General features: G+C 28.5%; 1 protein-coding gene across 1 annotated transcript in view; it reads right to left on the reverse strand.

Annotated features, from left to right (window-relative positions):
• Nucleotides 1–10731: 10731 nt before the first annotated feature.
• Nucleotides 10732–22444, reverse strand: part of LOC148310926 (uncharacterized) — a 160582-nt gene continuing 148869 nt past the window's right edge. Inside the window, exons 5-6 of the mRNA XM_088257608.1 lie at nucleotides 12226–12447; nucleotides 10732–10850 (exon numbers count right to left, since the gene is read on the reverse strand). Coding sequence (XP_088113734.1) covers nucleotides 12274–12447 — 174 coding nt within the window. The 3' untranslated portion in view covers nucleotides 10732–10850; nucleotides 12226–12273. The remainder of the gene's footprint in view (nucleotides 10851–12225; nucleotides 12448–22444) is intronic.

The raw sequence follows: 22444 nt of genomic DNA on the forward strand, positions 1-22444 counted from the left end.
ATTTTATCTTTCGTAGAAGTTTTTTCTACTTTATTTTTATTTTCATTTTTCAAGCACTGTTTCTGTGTTATTTGAATGTCTTCATTTTTATTCTGATCTTTTAAAATATCTTCTAATTTAACCAAATTTACAACTTTTAATTGTTCATTTGCATTTTCCTTCGATTCTAATACTGGATTCCTGCTCATACAATCTGCTTCGAAATTTTTCTTTTCTGGAGTATATTTTATTTTATATTTTGTAGAAATTTTTTTCACATGATTTTTATTTTTATTTTATCACTAGTTTTTAAATTTCCACGTCTTCTTTGATTATCTTCTAATCGTTTTCTTTGATCATCTTCTAATTTTTCTCTCTCACTCCGAACATATTGTAGTAATTGTTTTAGTACATCTAATGTTTCATAATCCATTTCCAATCAACAAAATTGTCGTTTTATAACGTGGTAATATTTTCCTTTTGAAAATTAAGTGTAAATAATATGTAAAGTGGGTGTATAATAATAAAATAAACAATGTGTTGCTTTGTAATTAAAGTTATAATAAAAGTTTATTCTTATTTTATCTTTATAATATTTTTATATCTATCCATCTATCTATCTATCTGATTCTGACAGTTAATAATATTATCGGAAGTCTTTTGTTTTCTTCTGAGCGACGCATGCGACATCTGATGGTTGAACTGTTTTATGTAGGTACTATTTGTAAGTACTTAATAAAATGTATAGGTAGGTACCTAGTTATTTTATTACATATATATATATATATATATATATATATATATATATATATATATATATATATATATATATATATATATATATATATATATACATATATATTATATATATATATATATATATATATATATATATATATATATATATATATATATATATATATATATATATATATATAAATATATAAATATACATGTATATATATATATATATATATATATATATATATATATATATATATATATATATATATATATATATATATATATATATATATATATATATATAAAGTTGTCCGCCTCCGTAGCACGCTCGGCTACCGTTCTGGAGGTCCCGGGTTGGATTCCTAAGGGAGGTAAAATAAATATTAGTGATTTTTTCACTGTAATATTTATTCAAAATTACCATGGACTGGTACCTGAAGCGGAGGGCTGATCACCTTTCCTTCATGTGTAAACGATCAAGATAACACTGCGTTTATATGACACAGTGCCTTATGCACCATTTGGGTGCGGATAAGGGTTCATTATATATATATATATATATATATATATATATATATATATATATATATATATATATATATATATATATATATATATATATATATATATATATATATATATATATATATATGTATATATATATATATATTTATTTATATATATATTTCTATATATATACATATAAATATTTATGGACATAGTGTATAAATTGATTTCAAATTAAAGTTTTACTATTGGTAAATACCACTATTTCGTTTTGATAACAGTATTATTTGCCAATAAATAGAAGGTAAAGGAATAGTGGTATTAACCAAGTCAAAAATAAAGTAAAAATGGATACACGTTAGTACACAGTAACTGCTGAATCAATAAATGTAATAAATAAAGTTAACTTTATATTATCGGCATTCGGAAATCATTACTTTATCTAAAAAAAATGTAAAAAACAAAAGAGAAAATTCAATTCAATATTAAAAGTGTTTTTAGAGTAATCTATATTAAACGATGGGTTATCAAATAGAACTACTGCCCTAATTGTTAGTCAATATTCCCTACTGACATTGTCGAGATGTGAATATTTATTTGAGTTCCTCTCGTTATTCGTTATTTTGTATTCTGTGAAAATCTATAGTTTTCAGATTTCCACAGAGCGCACAATAGATACATAGTTTTAACATAACTTTTATTCGGTAACTGGCACTCGGCTTTACGTTTCTGTGGCACAGTCTGGTCAAATCGAAAAGAAATTAAATAGACCGCATGCATTTTGTCCAACTAAAACAATTGTGCAATAAAAACATTGAAAATTCCAAGTGCCATCAGCTGTTAAGAAGCTTACCGTCCGCCAAAAGCAATGTTTAGTTTTGCGTGTATTGTTGTTATGCTCAAGAGATGGATGTCATTGCGGTCAAAAAAATGATTTAAAAAAATACATGTTTTACCTGCTACAGGTAAAAAACACTTATTTCTAAAAATATACGTGTTTTCAAATGCAAGGTTATATGGAAAATTTAAAACAAACACCGAATGCCTTTGGGAGATTAAAGATTTTAAACAAAATCATATTTTTATTTTTATTTAAACACATACATAGATAGGAAACATTGTGACAAATTTTTGAACACACTGCTCTTATTTTTGGAACTCCTAGATATAGCATTAATCTCGTGACACAGTACATATGAGTTCACAACAGCCATCTATGTTTCCAATTTTATTTGAATTATCATATTATTCAACAAAGTAAATGTGAAATCAATAAAAAATAACTTATCCTTTTATATAAATTTCACTGGTCTTTTATAATAATGAGATATCTTTCAATATTGTCATTGATATTAACAAATGTATTCAGGTAGAGATTTCAAAAGTATGGATTTCATCATATGTTTTTACAAAATTTTTACTTCCAACATAAAAGGATCAGTACATCAATGAATTGATAAAATAGAAAATGACGATTTTCTACTATCCATTTTTCTGACCAATTTCAACCTATGTATCGTTTGAGAAACTTCGGAGTATGTTTTATACTACGATGAAAGTCTTTTTTTCATCCTGGAAAAATCTTCAAGACCAATGTTTTTTCATACATTATCTCAATTCTCATCTAGCTAACCCCCTCTTCCCAATCCTGGGAGAGCTCTGACGTCACAGGCGACCTTACGTCTAGGGAAAAATCCAGGATGGTCCATCATTTGTTCAATGTAATCTAGACGTAAATAATTATTTTATGTTTAATTGTTTGACTAAAATGAGAAATATTGACAAAACTAACCCTTGTAATAAATTCTGTTATTTTACGAAATAAATTATGTTAAATTAAATAAGCCTCAATAAGTACCAAATATCTTAAAACCTATTAACAGATATTGTCTATTTAAAAAAAAAAACAATAAAATGTGGAATTTCAGGAGGTACATTTTTACAGAACTAATGACCAATCATAGACTGGCTTAATGATGAATGCTCCCAAATAAACTAAAACAGATATTTACGTTGTGGGTCTCTGTTTTTATTTACTTAATATAAAATACAATGAAAAAAAAATTTTGGACACAATTTAAAAAAAATATTTATAAAAAAATTACAGTACACTATATAAATACAAACATATTTATTATTTGATATTTATTTCATATTGTTACAAAATATATCATAATTATTTTTTGCTAGATATTTATACTTTTAAAAATCTTACAATTAGTTAAGCTGCTTTCTCCGATAAAGAGACTAAGCTCTTATGCTTGGAAAGGGATACACATGTATACATATACATAAATACACATTCTATATAATATATATATATATATATATATATATATATATATATATATATATATATATATATATATATATATATATATATATATATATATATATATATATATATATATATAAATTAAAATTGAAGCAATAAATTTGTTTTAAAATCGCAAGAAATATATTATTATAACTTATTTATAATGTCTACCGGTTTTGAAGCTAACCGCTTCTATTTCTAGACTGATAATACTAATGATATCCTCTGATCTCAATATGGCTCCAAGTACAGCTTGTTGTAATCCTCGAAGTATGGGGATGCTATTCCACGCGCCGATTGCGGCGCGGCGGCAAGGCGCATATGCTCGGAGCACTGCTACGTATATATTAGCCTTACTTGCTATGGGGTAGGAAGGCTGTAGAAAGGCTCTATACTACAAACTGAGACGTCCGACGTCTGGGCGGTTAGTAAACAGGCTACCAGTTGCGTCGGCTAGCTGAGTTACGTCTTTATTATATGTAGGTATCGAAATGCGTTCTCTTAGATAAATGTGAGGGCGAAACGCAGTATGATAGATGTTGGAATAGTGATATGAGGAAAGAAGATGTGTTGAGATGGTTGTGTATGTGAATGTTTATTTAAATTTCTTTTAATATAAGTTTACATAGAAATACATAAAGTTGTACATTGATTTATAAATTCATAGACATAATTCACATATTATTTTTTTGCAGAGACAAGAAAGGAAAGTAAATCAAATTTATAATGCGAATGTGGTTGGTGCGAAAGAATAGAAACAGAGAAAAACCGAGGAAAATTTGGTATGATCAAGTATTTCAATCGCTTGAGCATGATCAGAAGTCGGAATAATCGGCGGGTATGTATGAGGAGATGCATGAATTTGGAGGAGGCGAAGATTGTGTGCGACGACATATTAATGTGGAGTTTTATTCTCTTTCCTTACCCCTGCGGAAAAGCGGCGTGATGGTTAGTTAGAAAGTTTTGTTTTAATAACCAAATGTGCATTCGAATTCAAAGGATCAATGATAACTCAGTAACATATAAGATTAATACAATGTAATATTTGATAATTTATTTGATTGCAAACAAAATATTACATTTTAACACAATTAGGCGTTCTATTCTCTCTATATACCCCAGAGGGGAACCAGTGTGATGATCAGTTAGTAAGTTAATTAGACCTTTACTTTGGTTTCAATAATATTTTTTGTATGGCTTAATTTTTTCTTTTCTTGAATGTTTTTCGCAGATACTTTGGCACATTTTGTAAACTTTATAAAATTAAGCAACTTTGCTTTAACTACTTTTATATTATAAGTACCTTTTAACCTACCGGTTTCGATATGAACCTTGTCATCATCAGGGCTTCATACTGTGTTTTGGGTGATTCCATTAGTTGTTATTTGGAGTTGCTACGCGATGCACAATAACATTTAAGATTTAGTTTTTGGTAAGGGAATTCAATACATTATGAGTATTTTAATGTTTTAGATTTTAATAAACCCTGATGATGACAAGGTTATTGTCAAAACCAGTAGGTTAAAGTGTACTAATAATAAAAAAAGTGGTTTTAACAAATTCGTTTAATTTTATAAAGTTAATTTTTTTTCTAATTATATTGACCTTTCTTTGACTGTCAATCATTTCCATCAAGTTTCAGAATAATACAATTTTGATTTTTTTTTTGTATGATAAGGACTGTAGTTCAGATTGTATATCATTTTGGGTGAGATAATATTCCCTTTCAGATTTCCCATATTTTTAGAACCCTGTGAGTTCTTCAAGGTCTTCCGGTAATTAAATTTTCCTCCCTAATAATCCTGTTGTATCTTTCCAAACCACCCAATAACCGATGTAATATATTTTGGCTTGAAATAACACAATAATACTAACCCTATCATGTTATTTTCAACCTACCCTCTTGTGAACCATATCATATTCAAATTTAATTCACTTCGTGTTATTTCGCTAAAATTTCATGACAAAATAAATCTTATTAACTTCTTCTTAACCCTTATCCGCATCCCCAATGGTACATACACTGCATCATATAAACGCAGTGTTATCTTGATCGTTAACACATGAAGGAAAAGTGATCAGTTCATGGTAATATTAAATAAATATTGGAGTGAAAAATCACATATTTATTTGAAACCCTCGCCTGGGAATAGTGCGAAACACTACAGAGGCGGAAAATTTGTTTTACTGTATTTTAATTTAAAATGACGTGAAATTATCATGTTTTAATATCGTGATATGATATGACACCTGTATTTATAACACCACTTACTGAGTTTTATTTCATTACACATGACTAGTTTCGAAAACTTCAATTGTTTCATCAATAGGTGAAAAGAAAAACTTATTATTACTATACTATTTACCTCTAGATGAAAACAACTATAGTTTTCAAAATGAATGTGTGTAATGAAATAAAACTCAATAAACGATATAGTACACGTGTTTTTATTTTTATTTTTAATATATTGAATGCTGTCCTACCGCATGCCCAGACTTGATACAGAAGTATCTAGGCTTCCTGACAGATCTGCTCTTGCTAAGCAATTTTTTTTTAACTACGAGTATGTTGCGAAATTTATTGAAAATGTGAAACAATATAAAATTGTATCCTGATTTTACTGTGAATTTACATATAAAAGCTTTTAATATTTTATTTTTAATAATAGAAATATGCATTATTCCATAATAAATTAAAGAACGTATAAATACGTGTTTTATTGTATTCAGAATAGAGGGTGGTAATCTACGCTGAAACACGAGCGTTACATTATTACCGGGAAATAGTTGTGTTCCAAGCCATCCCTCCGGGTAACTTTGGGTGAAGGCTGCAACGGGGGATGACATTGAATCCCGGCGTTTACCGGGTATTTCCTTTCCAGAGTATTCCGCGACTGGCACAGTAGTTTATTAACATTTCCCTTTATTATTTAGTTGCAACAAGTTACCTTTGCGATTCTTCATACTTTTTATGAATGATATTTTTCACATATTGTTTGGATTGTAATATTTTAATTCTATCTTTATTTTTCAAGCTAATTGCTTTATGAAAATAACTAATAAACACGCATCAAAAACCTTGTGAAGAAATATTTATTATAAAATTAAAATTAAAATTCTAAGCATGTGGGTACATAAAAGAAAATAAATGCTTATTTTCGGATGTTTATATGGATATATATATATATATATAATATATATATATATATATATATATATATATATATATATATATATATATATATATATATATATATATATATATATATATATATATATATATATATATATATATATATATATATATATATATATGTATATTAAAAATCAATTCTCACAAACAAAATTCAGTGCAACCTTTGGTTGGCTGATATTTTATTTGATATGTCAACAAATATGAAGTTTGGGCATTCATATGGTTTAAGTGATCACAGAATACACGTGTAAGATTCACATTTTTCCCATGATTGGCATCAACACTTTTAAAATTTTGGAAGTTATATTCACGCTTTAATTGATATCATCTTGCACATGCTACTTTTTTGGCACCATCTTTGTTTGAATTTATCATTTTTTTACAAGTTTTTAATAAACGCTTCAATTTTTTATTTGACATCTCATCAAAGATGTAGAAGAATATGGAAGTCTGGGCATTTACGGGGCTGACGACTACACAATTTAAAAACCTTGTTCTTGAATCACTAGAACTTCACTAGAGACATCTATTGGTGAGATGAATTGAATGATTGGTTGCCCAAACTTTCATATTCTTTTTTATCTTAGATAAGATGTCAAAAAATAATTTAAAAAATAACTCATATAATTGGAGATAATCCAGATTTGTGAACAAGTATTTGCACATACTCAAAATATTGTAAGCATAAACTGTTGTGAAATATATTTTTAGATTGTTTCCGAATTTTTGCACATACTAGAGACGCCTAAAGATATCGTTTTCATATTTGATTTTACTATATGACCAGTTATTTATTAAATTTGTGAACATATACGAGTATTTATGTAGACAATTAAAATATTGTTGAGTAAATTTTTATTATTTGAGGTGAAACAAAAATAAAAATAATTGACAATTGTTAGATTTCATTTTTATTTTTAATAGTTGCGCCTTCATGAATTATAAGTTCTTATTTTAAATTGAGAGTAATCGTTAATGGAAAGAAGAGGAAGAGTCCTATATCCGGCATCGGAGGCCAAAGAGCTCACGAAGAGAAGAAAAAGACGAAGGACAAGAGTAATCATGGGTTGTTTTCATAATATTCTTTCATTTCTTCCAACAGAATGACGTCCCGAGAGCCTCCGCCAAGTAAAAGTCAGTTGTACTTACGACTTAAATTAAAAGCTGAAAAAAAAGATTCTTCAATTTTATTTTATTCGCAAAATTAAGTTTATACGAACTTTGTAATTTTATTCTATTAAAATGCAAAACGCCAAAGTTTGGATTCTCAGATTTAAATTATTTCCAGCGAAAACCCAATGTAAACCATCCAAACCGAGTGATCATTAAAACGTCTTCCAAAATATGAAAGTTTCAAGGACTTTATTGCTCTGATGTTGAAATATAATATTGTAAATTTCAATCGCTTTCATGGCTTTTCGGAAAACATCATGTTCCTGAATCCTTCTGTCCTGAAAACACAGATTAATAATTCCGTTTGATAAGAATCAAATAATGAAATGCCTTGCAATCAAGATGTATGAATATAAAAACTTGGATTCCTCATAATGAACGTTGATTTAACCTTAACCATTTCGATGAATATTTAATGAAAATTATTTATTGTATAAAACAATAAATCATTCACCGTATGAATAATTTACAAATATTTATAACATTATAAAGGTGTCTCAAATTGTTTTTAGGACACCTTTATAATGTTTGGTATATGAATTCACAACAACTTTAATTCGCAGCAGACTAGTTCCAAAACCGAATAAAAAACCAAATTACATAAATTACAAAAAAAGTCGTTTCTAATTTCGGTTTTTTAATTCGATCGCTCGTGTATAATAAAAAGTCTTCCTATCAATTTCAATACCTTCTTGAAAATGATTATTTTTTTCTAGAAACATTAAATTGTAAAGATACAATTTTCAATATCCCATTTCATTTTTACGGAGAGACTTGGAAGAAATAAGGTTTTTTTTTAAAGAAGATTGGGATTTTCACCTGAGGGTTTTAAAATCTGTCCGATATTTGAATTTTTCACTTTATAATGTCTGGTTGGTGACTTCAAAATTTAAAAAAATCTTGATAATAAAAAAAACGCTTTATTTTATTTATATATTTATTTATTCGGACACAACATTACACAGTTTATCGTTTTTAGTTACATAAAAACATGTTTGCATTTTATATATTTTTAATACAATACAATCATTAAACTAGATATTTGTTTAAAAAAATTTAATCATTCTTTTATCTTAATTTTATGTTATTTAATAAAAGCAATTTTTAATTTTTACAGTAAGCTAATTGATTTATCTTCACTATAATATTTAGCGTCAGCTGCAAAAGTTTGAAAAAAACTTTTAATTTTTATTTTTCAAGCACAGAAAAATACAAAATAATGAAAATGATACATTTAAAAATTAAAGAAAATGTATGTTAACGTAGTAGTTATGAGCAAATATACATTTTGGGGTTAATATTAAGTATACAAAAGATAACAAATATTCATTGAAATAATTCACTATTAATATTATTTATTTTATCAGATACTAGATTATTCACCCTTAGGATGAGATGTCAATTTAAAAGAGTCCAAGTTGATACGAAAAATCTATCATTCCTCTTTATATGAATGAATTGAGAAAGCTAAATAAATACTTCACCAAGTTCTTAACTGTGGGCGCTACAATCAGACATACTTCCAAACGTATCGAAAATCGCACCCACACGTGGAAGGTTCTGAGACCTTTACATATATACAAGTTTCATGAATTAATGCAATATGGAAGCTTAATAATGGGCAGAATGGTGAACGTTATACATGAGTGTATTAAGTATCGCTTAAGCCAGACAAATGCTAGGTCGAAAGCCCTGGGATGCTTAGACTTCTATCTACTTTCATATAAAGAGAATCGAAATATGTTTCATATCAATTTGAGACACATATGGAACAAAATCAGTTTGAATAACTTTACGCACAACTAAATTTGCATATACAAGTGCAAAGGGCACTTAATTTTCTAAGTATACTCTTTACATACCAAGTAACTATCATAGTAGAGGAATGTTTGTACTTTGTATTTACATTGGAGTTTTTTTTTTCAATGGCAAAAGTGTAAAAAAAAATTTCGTCAATTTTTTATTGAATAAATAGATTTTCCATTTTTTTTATTAAATAAAATACATTTTTCACGGAAAACTGATATTTCAGCTATTGTTTTTGGTTCCTGTAAAATTTTTCTTAAAAAAATGGTTCAAAATATGTTTAGGAATGTAGATTTTAAGAATAAATCTAAAGAAATATAAAGGTTACATATATACAATCGTAGACTCATAATTTCATTATTTTTAAAAAGTTTTTATTTACAAAAATGTTTTCTTAAAAAGCTAGTATGTATTTGATAAAACTACGTGAGTACATAATGTGTTGAACATATTTTATGCATTAATACATAAGATTAAAAAAAAAAAAAAATCAGGCTGATTTTCAATTAACATAACTAAAGAAATAAAGCTAATTCTTATAGATATATTAGAAACATAAAAGAAATTAATGAAAGATTTTTCCTCTTTTTATCATTTTTGAAATCCAATGGTATGTAGGGCACTGCATCGTATAAAGGTAGAGTAATAAAAATATTTCTGATAAAAAAAACTTTTCAAAGAAAATTTTTCAAGAAAAAAAATATATATATTTTAATTGAAAACACATTAAATTTAATTGTTTTTATAATTTTAATACAAAAAGATTTAAGAAGTTTTTACATACAATGTTTTTTCTTTAAAAAATTATTAAAATTATTCAGATTTTTTTAACAAATTTGTTGGTATACTAAACAATTTAAAAGGATAATTTGTTATACATATGAAAAAAGTATTTACAAAGCAAATCATTTTTTAGTCTATATTTCAAGAAACTTATTCTATAACACATACTAATATAGTTTTCAGAATTATAATTAATTACTTAAAAATACCATAAAACGTCGTCACAATTTAATAAAGTATTTATCCATCTCTGGGCATATATTTTTTCTTTTTTTCGTTTATAAAATTTTGTTACGTAATACGTTCATTTTCCACTCTTAGTATATGGAGAGTAGTCTTTCATACCTGAAAATAAAAATATTTTAATTAATATTTTGCCAATATTTTTTTGCCAACAGTTTGATGCGATATCAACGATGATGTATAAGATTAGGAAATTTTGGAATGCAATGAAACTACCTAACCATCACGCCGCTAACTGCAGGGGTAGACAGAGAGACTAGATCGCAACACCAATTTGTCTTTGCAAACAATTTAGAAGACTATTGATTTGTTGATTTGGCGTTTAATTTGTAGAACTCCATTTTAATTTATGTATTAATTTTAAATCAAACACAGATTTTTTAAGTCTACAAAGTTGTATTTTATTAACAAAAACACATAAAAAATTTATATTGTGACAATTGTTTCGCCTAGTTATGGCATTTTCAAACGAATGTCACAATGTTATTTTTTATGTGTTTTTGTTAATAAAATACAACTTAGTAGACTCAAAATCTGTGTTTGATTTTAAATTAATACATACATTTAGAAGACTTTTATTTTTTTTTAAATATATTAACTTTTGATCGATAATTTATTCCTGTATTTCAACTTTACTCCATATTCTGGTATCTCCTCGTAACTGTATCGACAGCTGATTAAAAACGGAGTGAATTTTTATATGCATTAAAGTGCACTATTTACATACATATATTAACTTGGGATTATCAATCCTTCGTTGTGGGTGATGCGGATAAAATAATCGTACACTAGTGAATTTTTATAATTTTATACTATTTACTAATTTGTTGCTCAGCTATAGTATCTATCTACAATATTCCATATACTGGAAACGACTTCAAACGAAGACTTAGAGAAAAGAGTTATTTAAATAAGATTAGGTATCGAAATTTTCACCATGGTGATCGCCAGCATCTATGGGATCCAAAGAAAATGAAGATACATACCATTTACACAGATTGTAGAACTTGTGTATCTAGTCAACATCGTCAGTTTCAGCATGCCTCGCACTTGATAAGAGCCACAAACTTTGCGGTGAAATGGGATCCAAAGGAGATGAAGATACATACCATTAACACAGATTGTAGAACATGTATATCAAGTCAACATCGTCAGTTTCAGCATGCCTCGCACTTGACGAAACTTACGAACTGTATGGTGAAATGGGATCCGAAGGAGATGAAGATACATACCTTTTACACATATTGTAAAATTTGTGTATCTAGTCAACATCGTCAGTTACAGCATGCCTCGCACTTGACAAAAGCCACGAACTGTATGGTGAAATGGGATCCAGAGGAGATGAAGATACATACCATTTACACAGATTGTAGAACATGTATATCTAGTCAACATCGTCAGTTTCAGCATACCTCGCACTTGAAAAAAAAATGAACCGTGTGGTAAAATTGGATTCAAAGGAGATGAAGATACATACCATTTACACAGATTGTAGAACTTGTGTATTTATTGAACATCGTCAGTTTCAGCATGCCTCGCACTTGACCAGGCCGACCTCGTCGCAGTTCATGCACTTGAGAGCGACGAACTCTGCGGTGAAGTGGTTGCGGTGGACGCTCTTCTTGGAGCCGGAGCAGACCTGGCAGGGCAGGAGCCTGAAGCCTCCGCACATCTGGCACGTGGTGCAAGCATCGGCACTCTGAAAAATACAAATTAAATATTAATCTTTGTATTATTTGAACATTTCGAGCAATTCTAAATCTTGAAGCGTTTAAGGTATTATAAGTACCGTAATATTAACTTTATAAAATAAGACAACTTTGTTTTTAACCACTTTTTATTGGTACTTTTTTTCTCCAACCGGTTTCGACAAGAACCTTGTCATCATCAGGGTTATACATATGATGATGACAAGATTCTTGTCAACCATTTAATATTATCTATGTCAAATATTATGACATGTCAAAAATTTTATCAAGTATTTAATTTTTATATTTCAATCATCAGGTTATTCCTTAAAATAAATGCAAAATCAATAAATAAGACAATTATTTAGGTCAATGTGTCCTTTCACTAAAATAAAATAATCTAAATTTACAGATATATTTTAATTATAACTACCAGAGTATGTCTTCGAAAGCCAATCCTGGATCATAAGTAGATGTAGGGTGCACGTTAAAATACTAGGTCAGAAATAAAGACCGTTTTTATTTTTTAACATATTAAAAATTCCGTCCTACAATTGAGGGTCATTTGGCGTGTTAAAATAACATCACACCCCAATAAATCTGTTCAACTTCGAGTTTACGATTTAATTAAACTTTTTATAATTTTCCATTTCATTTTTTATTTGCAAAGCGTCGTTCAGCATCACAACTTTAATGAGATTTCCAGCGAAACATTTTGCAGTCCTTGGCATGATAATCTCTCGCTTAACTTAGGCTAAATAATTAAACAATAATATAAACTTAGATGAATAAAGTAAAATATTAATAAAAATTGATGAAACCGATTATTTCAATGACAATTTATTTCATAAACAAAACTTTTTATATTATTTTGTGAAATAAAAAGACTTTGTGTTTTGATCCACTCACATTTTTATTAACCAACTAGTTTCAGCAACAACCTATTGCCCTCTTCAGGGTTTACCTTATGTGAGTGGATCAGAACACAAAGTCTTTTTATTTCTCAAAATAATATATTAATATGATCCAAAAATTTAATGCTTTCAATATTCAAAACAAAAGTTTTTAATTATTTTTGTATATATTATATGTATATATATATATATATTTATATATGTTTATATATCCATACATAAATCTCATTTAAGTCTTCTAAATGACAGTATATCAAGAACTTTATTATATTATTAAAAGACATTTCTCTTTGTTCTACAATTTCTATTGTCACAGGATAAGGTATTTTACTGTAGTAAACACTTATTACTTTTCTAGAAGGAATACACATAAAAACAGGAAGTTAATGCTAGCGATAAGAAAATAAAATAGGGAAACGTTTATTCCCGGATAGGAGTAAAGTAAAATTTATAGACGCTCTACTTTTCTACAATAAAATTCACAATTAAATCCCAGGAACACCTTAGATACACAATCAATAATAAAACATCCTTTGTTTTGCCCCAGACATTTTGTTTGTTTTTTATTTCTCATCATTCACATAATCACTGTTAATTATTGTTAATTATTTACAATTATGTGCCCTCAATAGGTTTTTCCGCACTGAGAGCATATTTTTCATACTTAATTATTAAGTTATATGAAAATTGAATTGTTTATGACATACAGTCAATTAAAACAAGGCCGAATTATACGATCTATTTCAGGTCTATCCAGCTTCAATATCCATTTATGAATAGCTCTTTTGTAGTTAGTTTCTCTATTTAATGACTTTGTGGATAATGAAACCTGGATGAACAACTTTATTACAAAATAATCAAAGCTCTTTTGAACAAAATAGGTACCTATGTATTTCTTAGCTTTTCTTTTGTTTGTTTTGTAGTTTGGATCTTACAATTCATTATTTTTTACTAAATGTATATGTATATTTGTGTGTGTATGTATGAGTATGTATATGTATGTATGTATATTTATAAATATATTTTTAAACTTCTCACCCAGAAAAAAAATTCCTTCTCCTTCCTGCTAAATCTATTATTTTATATAATAACCTTTTTTTGTTTTTTTGTTTAATCTCTGAATGTTTTTTAATAGTTTTATAACATAATTGTGGAATTGTTTAATTGGCCTTTTTTTAACGTAACTATTTTTTGTCAATGTAATGTAATGTTTATTATTGTTAATGTAACTATTGTTTTATGTCATTTTTTTATATGTAAGCTGTACAATTCCCGAATAATATAAAATAAAATAAAAATAAAATTATAAGCCACCATAAAATGAGTGAGTAGTAACTTTTTACCATTTTTTTTAATGTTACGTATGGTTTTAAAGATTTTTTTTTTTCATTTTGCTAATCCAAATTTTCAGTTTGAATAAAAAATACATAGGCAAAGACATAAAAATAAGATAAATAAGACTGAAACACATTAAATTTTTTTACAACATTTTGCGTGTGTCCATAACAGTAAGTCAATAACAATAAGTCTGAAAATAACTCCTGTAATTGGAGATAATCCAGATTTTGTGAACAAGTATTCGCACACACTCAAAATGTTGTAAATTCTTTTGTATTTAGGATGTTACGTACGGTTTAATAGATAAAAGTTTTTCAGTTTGCACAATAAAGTATGAAAAACAGATTAAAAGGTCTAAATCACACTGAAACCCATTCAATTTTATTTATAAACACAATAGTGATGTCTTTTTCTTCATTAATGAACAAGATAAGTGTCTTTATCTTCCGTTCTTGGGCTTGAGAAAAAATCATCAAAAGATTTGTATAATAGCTTTTCATTCTCAGATTTTACATATATTCTTAGAAAATCATTCAAATTTTCACAAAGAAGCTGTTTTTCATTCAAAATTTCAAATTATCCGGAGCACTGTATTTCCCTTGAGCTGTTATAAAGCTAATACAAGAAGTACAAGAATTGGTTAAATGGTCGCTTTTTTCAGAGCTATAGGGCTAAAACGATTTTCTTTGTCATTTTCATTGACATTTCGAATATTACACTCTTAAAAATATGTATTTGTTTGAATTTAAAAAGATATATAAAATTTTAAGAGATATATATGTCAGCTATAACCTGTGTCTATATATCGCTCACTCCTTTCAAGAACGTCATAAAACAAAAAACCTGATTTTTCAGGAGCACGTTTTTAAAGTATGAAAATATAATACAATGTATTAAAAATAAATGTCAAGCCATTTATTGAACTTTTTAGTGTGCAACAGATCTTTTTAGGTTTTTTCTCCATTTGAAAAATATTTAGTTTATTAAAAAAAAAACTAACAATACGTTTTATTCAAAATGCAAAACAACACATTCTGCCCTGTAGCGGGTAAATATCAACTTATAAATATGCCTTTTTTGGGATATAGTACATTTGGGCATTCCGAAAACATGCACAACTGAAAATTGACGATTTTTGATTTTTGACGTTCTTGAAAGGAGTGAGCGATATTATAATTATAAGTGCCAGTAAAATATGATTTTAGAATTGAAAAGTACGCATCACTAGGAAGAAAATAGGTTGATGTTAAAAAATAGTTAGCAGAAGAAGGATGAACGTAGACTGAACGAAGTCGAAATACGATCTCTCTAACGGATGTGTGTCGAAAGGTTGTACGATAGATGTTCGAATGTTGAAATAAGAAAAATGCAAGTCTGAGTTAATATAGTTGATATAAAAAAAATTAAGAAATATATGTTAAGAAGATTTGGACTGGGATAAAATAGTTTTAAACAAAAATTGTCACGAACATATTACTAGAAATAAGGATAAAATAAGACTGCCATTGTAGAAAAAACCAAGTCGCAAAATTGCTTAATGTATAAGGTTTTAAGAATGTATGATGAAATGCCTGAATGTATGAAGAATGAAAAGAGTCTGAAAGAATTAAAAAATATATATATTTTGTTTACTGTAAAGAGATGTAAATTTATAAAAAGATGATGTAAATTAAGTGTAAATAATAGTTTATATAAGTTGTTACATAAGCTAACTTAAGAAAACAAAAGTGGAATGACTGAGTGAGGAAAGAACAGTAAAAGAAATTCATGAAGCGAATGTAGTTGGAAACAGGGGCAGAAAAAATCCAAGAAAAACTTGGCACGATCAAGTATATAAAATACTTAAAAGAGGTCACGGCATGAGTCGGAAAAATCGGCAGGTATATATCGAAATGCACTATAGGCGAAAATGGAAAATAGGCGAAAATTGTTTGCAAATACAGATTGGTGGAGCGTTCTATTCTCTCTGCCTACCCCTGCATGTAATCCGCGTGATGGTTGATAAACGATTAAGAAAACTCACATTCGAAAGTTTATAAGTCTCTTCTGTAAAAATTCCTTATATGCAGCAGGTACGTCTTATTGAAAAATTTGCAACAAAAAAACAAAATAATTTGGGATAATTTATTCACATCTAATTTCGCAACATGCTACCTCAAGGGCGCTTCAAAATTACGACAAAATAAGAAAACATAACTCGCTTTAGTTAAATGAAAGGATTTCAACTAAAAATACTACATACATAAAATATTTAAAAAAAATGAATAAAAAAATACTTTTCAATTCAATTGTAAAGAAACATCTTGTGTACAACATTTTGACTGTGTACAAATACTTGTTCACAAATCACCCACTCCTTTCAAGAACGTCATAAATCAAAAAACTTGATTTTTCAGGAGAACGTTTTCAAAGTTTAAAAATATAATACAATTTAAAAAATAAATATCAAGCCACTTATTGAATTTATTACTGTGCAACAGATCTTTTTAGGTAAAGCCTGAAGGTTTTTTCTCCATTTGCAAAATATTTAGTATATTCAAAAAAAGAATTAAGCAATACCCTTTCTTCAAAATGCAAAAACAACACATTCTGCCCTGTAGCGGGTAAATATTAAGTTAAAAATATACCGCTTTTGCTGGGATATAGAACATTCTCTGGGCATTCCGAAAACATGCACCACCGAAAATTGACGATTTTTGATTTATGACGTTATTGAAAGGAGTGACGGAAATATGGATTATCTCCTATTAGAAGTTTTTTTTTAATTATTATTTTGACATCTCAATAAAGATGAAGAAGGATTTAAAAGTCCGGGCATTTATGGGGCTTGTAAAGTGGTCACTGAAACCAGCCTATGACGTTCGTGAGCCTCGTAAATGCCTAGACTTACATATTCTTCTTTATCTGAGTTGAAATAAAAAAAAATATTTTTAATTTTTCGGATTAAATTTAACGTGATTTATGGCAACCCTGTCGAGATAATACGTGCACAGCTGCTGCACGTAAAATGTATTACAAGAAGTTTTAAAACAACGACAGTGTTGCCCATTACATTCTGAGACAACACCCGCTCTTGGTATTTACCGGATCATTCAACCGAATCATGACCCCACCAGGGAGCAGAGAAGTGGTGCATTTACCGCAAACTACCAAAACGGATCTAAGCAATACTAGTTAGTTTGCGGTAAACGTAAGTGTGTTTTGTTGAGTTTTAAGAAAATAAACAATTGGTAAGAGTTCCAAAGAAAGGAAAAGACAGACCATGGTTTAAAAAGAAGTTAAAACCTCTAAATACTAGATTCGAAGATATTTGTGGATAATTATCTTAGTCTATTGTCCGCCTCCATAATGTAATGGTCAGCACGCTACCGGCTACCGTTCTGGAGCTCCCGGGTTCGATTCCCAGGGGGGGGGGGTCGAATAAATAAAAGTGATTTTTTCGCTCTAATATTTATTCAATATTACCTTGGACCAACCTACCGCTTCAGGTACCAACCTGAAGCGGAGGGCTGATCATCATTCCTTCATGTGTTAACGATCAAGATAACACTACGTTTATATGATGCAGTGCCCTATGCACCATCGCGTGCGGATGAGGCTTTGAAGAAGACGATATATACACACACACTACATATATATATATATATATATATATATATATATATATATATATATATATATATATATATATATATATATATATATATATATATATATATATATATATATATATATATATATATATATATATATATATATATATATATATATATATATATATATATATATATATATATATATATATACATATATATATTTATATTTATAAAAAAAAGTAATTCATGAAATAATAAAATAATGTATCCGCTTAAACCTGAACAAAAAAAAAAATGTGTATTAAATAAGCATTATTATTATTTTTGATCAAATTTAAAGAAAAATTGTTCGACTCATGCATTCTATGATATTTTTTGTTATTGGTACCTATTTTCTAAAAACTTATATCCTACCCCCCAAAAGAATTGTTGAAATGTAATTGCGCAGTGAACGCAGTCGAAATTCGCTCCAATATCGAATGTGACGCATTTAGTTTGTTTGTTGTTCTTCGACATATGTGAAAACAATGTGATAACTCTGTTACATTATTTTATAGCCGGCGGCTATGTCACGCGTTATCGCGAATAATGTATGTGTTTTTTTTTGGTTATGTTTGCGAAAATATCGGTATGTTTTGGAGCATGTGATTTTGCCGATTTTAATGTGTATTATATACGTCTGTAATCGGCTGTGATATTTCCAGGATAATCCAAGATTATAAAGATTCTTCCAGACTGAGATCGGAGAATATTATTAAGATGATAGGGTGAGTCAAATCTATTCTTATACTCTTTTAATATTGTGTCCAAGAATATTAAATCCAGGTCTAAAAAATAACTTTAATAAATTTGGTAGAGTTCGTTTACCGTTAAACGACAAGGGTGTATCATAGACGACACCTGTTGTCCCGTTTTGGATCAAATACGCCTCATCATCTCCTGATTACATTCCTAGTCATTATTCAACTGAATCTAGTATCAATCATGTTACTCTCCGTTCACTGTTACAACGAGTGATGTAATTTTATAAATAGTGTCATATTTGACTATTTTTTTGTTACAACTTTTGCGTTATAACTGAAAATCAAATACGGGATACACTTCAAAGCTCACTTCAATTTTATAAATAAGTCAGAAAATTAAGTAGAAGACTAGAAGTAAGATGAGAGAACTTAAAGAGGTTTTGTGGTTTCGAATTTCATATGAAGTAGTATTTTTTTGATATACATATATTAGTATTTATATATGTATATTAGTTTTCTAAAAAAATTCTCCTCGCTTGTTATAAACAAAGATTTATAGCATATTCAGTTTATATATTTTTGAAATGATAACGAACGTGTATCGTAAATAATACATAAATGTATAAGATCGATCCATAGAAATAATACAATAGATACAACGGGTCCCATATCTTATATCAATCAAGATTTGTCTCATAGTCAACATTTTTTCCGTATTCTTCTTATTATATTTTCTAAAAAAAAATTTGGGGTTGTAGTCCTGTGGTTAGTGTCGCGGACTCTTGAGTCAGAGTTTCCGGGTTCGAACCAACTCTACCACAATTTGATACCTATTTTTTTAAATGAGCCGTTTATCCTCACAGAAATAGTATGAAATTGAATTATTTTTGTAAATAATAAAAACATTTTTTTTTCTTTTTAATAGAAAATAATAAATGAATAAGACTTCACCACTTAACCTGAATTAGTTAAATTATTATTATTTTAAATGTTTATTTAACAATTATTTTTCAAGTATTATAGTTATATATTTAAACAGTATTTTGTAGGCGAAATTTGTGCTTGTTGATAGTGACGAAAATTTATTAAAAAAAAATTTAAACATGTATCATTCTTCATTATTTATGAAAGAAGATTTTTAGATATTTAAGAAAGAAGAAGTCTGAGCATCCTACGGATTACGTCCTGGCATTTGGCTGGATTAAGCGACCACTTTGTGCACTTGTTTAACGTTCCTTATTCTGTCCATTATTGAACAACCATATTGTATTTATTTTTGAAACCTGTATATATGCAATGGTCTTAAATCTTTCCGCAAATCGGTAAGGTTTTCGATAAATTTCTTCCATTTTCTTTCTTAAAAAAGGGAAGAATGATACATGTTTCATATTGTTGTTCAAGTTAGGACATCTTCAAAATCGACATCCCATCCGTAGGGTGTATAATCCAGTGTCCAATATAATGAATAATATTGATATAAAATTTTGAATATTTAAATCACTAACATTGTGGATCATTGTAATACAAATAACATTCATATTGTTTGAAACAAAATGGTTCAAAATTTGTCAACTTCAACCGACGCGCAGTGCTTTTAAAGTGAAATTGGATACGTAAAGCAAAAAAAAACACTTTAAGAGTTTCATGGTTCTCATTTGTCGACTAGTTCCTCTATGCACAACGCCTGAAAAATAATACTAATATGTTTGGAAAATATCACAAAGTTTTCTGCGTCTTTTATCCAAAGTAAACAAACTTTCTTGTCTACCGTTCCACTTGTATATCGCGAACTAGGGCATCTTGACTCGCGGACAACTTCGCCCAGTGCCAACTCGATCTAAAAGAATTGCTACCGAGTTGTTTTCATTTCCGGTAACATTGACCTTGATAGCGTAACCTGGTTACATCATTCTATAGAGTGCCCTTATTATAGCGCTTTTCCTCTGTTAGTCCGAATGATGATGTCAAATTAATTATGTATATCAGTACGATGATTTTGTCACGTGATTTAGTCATGGACAAATATGACAGTAGGCTTTGATTTTTAAACACTTCATTATTTACAAAATTTTGAGTGTATTCAAATACTTTTTCACAAATCTAAGGTAATCTTTTCTCTACTTAGGCGTTATTTTTATATATTTTTTTGACATCTCAACATGAACAAAAAAGAATATGAAGTCAGGGTTTTGACAGGGTTTATGGCTTGTCATAAACTAGTTAAGTGATCACTTTACACATGTGCATCATTCATCATTCTACTCATGATTGATAACCACACAACTGAAATAATAAATAATAAATGTCTCAGCTAAATAAAAGCTTTCTCAATCCAACCATAGATGCTGAATATAAATTAATATTGTTGGATAAGTTTGCAAAAATGATTAGTGAAAACAGTATTTATTGAATGATTATAGTGAAAATAACATGAATTCAATAGTATAAAATATCATTGTTGTGTAACACGTTGTGTACAGCATACGCGCCAGGCGCGAACGTCTAATATTTTCCCCGGTACAGAATACGCGTTAGAGGCGTATGCTTGATAACAATGAGTCAAATGGCTCTAAAGAATCATCGCGCAATCGAAAGTACACCCTTACATGTATAGTAAATGAAAATAAATACAAAATAGTGTTAATTAAATTCTCATGTCTGAATGTATAATTTGCGAGTGTGTAAGCTCAGCTTTAGTTCCTCGACGACTCATGTTTATACTCGCTTGTCTCAAAGCGAGTATAAAGATGCTCCGCGCGTGAAATCTATACACAAAGAGTCTAGTATCTACAAAATTTCTAGTATAGCTTAAGCGTTTTGAAAATTATATTTTGTTAGTGTCTCGTTATTATTCACGATATATTGAACGCAGTAAACGTATTAAGTGATAATGGTGGAATAACTAAACAGAACCGTGTTATTACAACGAATAAGTAGGTTATCAAATTTAGTTTTTTTTGTTCTCTCAAATGTAGTTTAGGTTAGGCGTAATAGACAGATGTAATCACAATTATTCCGTGTATGTAAACGAGATCAATACAAAAAATGGCGCCAGGTTGAAAACGTAGACTATGCGTGTCTCCTTCATTACCCATCATCATCACCAGGCAAGAAAGTGATGGAAAACCGAATGAATTTTGTTCGAGCTGTGCTATGTTAAGTGGTAGCGATTAAACTAATTAGAAATGAACTCAGGTGTAATTGTTATATGCTTAATTATTCTACAGAGTGTCCTAAAAGAAATGATTATTTTTTAAAGAACATAATTTATGAAATATGTGTGAATGCTATATCGCTGAAGATACAACATTTTGAGTGTGTCCAAATACTTGTTCACATAAGAATAAATATAATAAAATAGTTTCTGCTCAATAACAAGCTTCTTTTATCTCACCAATAGCAGCTGTCTCTAGTGAA

This window comes from Brachycentrus maculatus, unplaced genomic scaffold, assembly GCF_059751285.1.
Source record: "Brachycentrus maculatus isolate JH-2025_06_01 unplaced genomic scaffold, ASM5975128v1 h1tg000085l, whole genome shotgun sequence".
Taxonomy (NCBI): domain Eukaryota; kingdom Metazoa; phylum Arthropoda; class Insecta; order Trichoptera; family Brachycentridae; genus Brachycentrus; species Brachycentrus maculatus.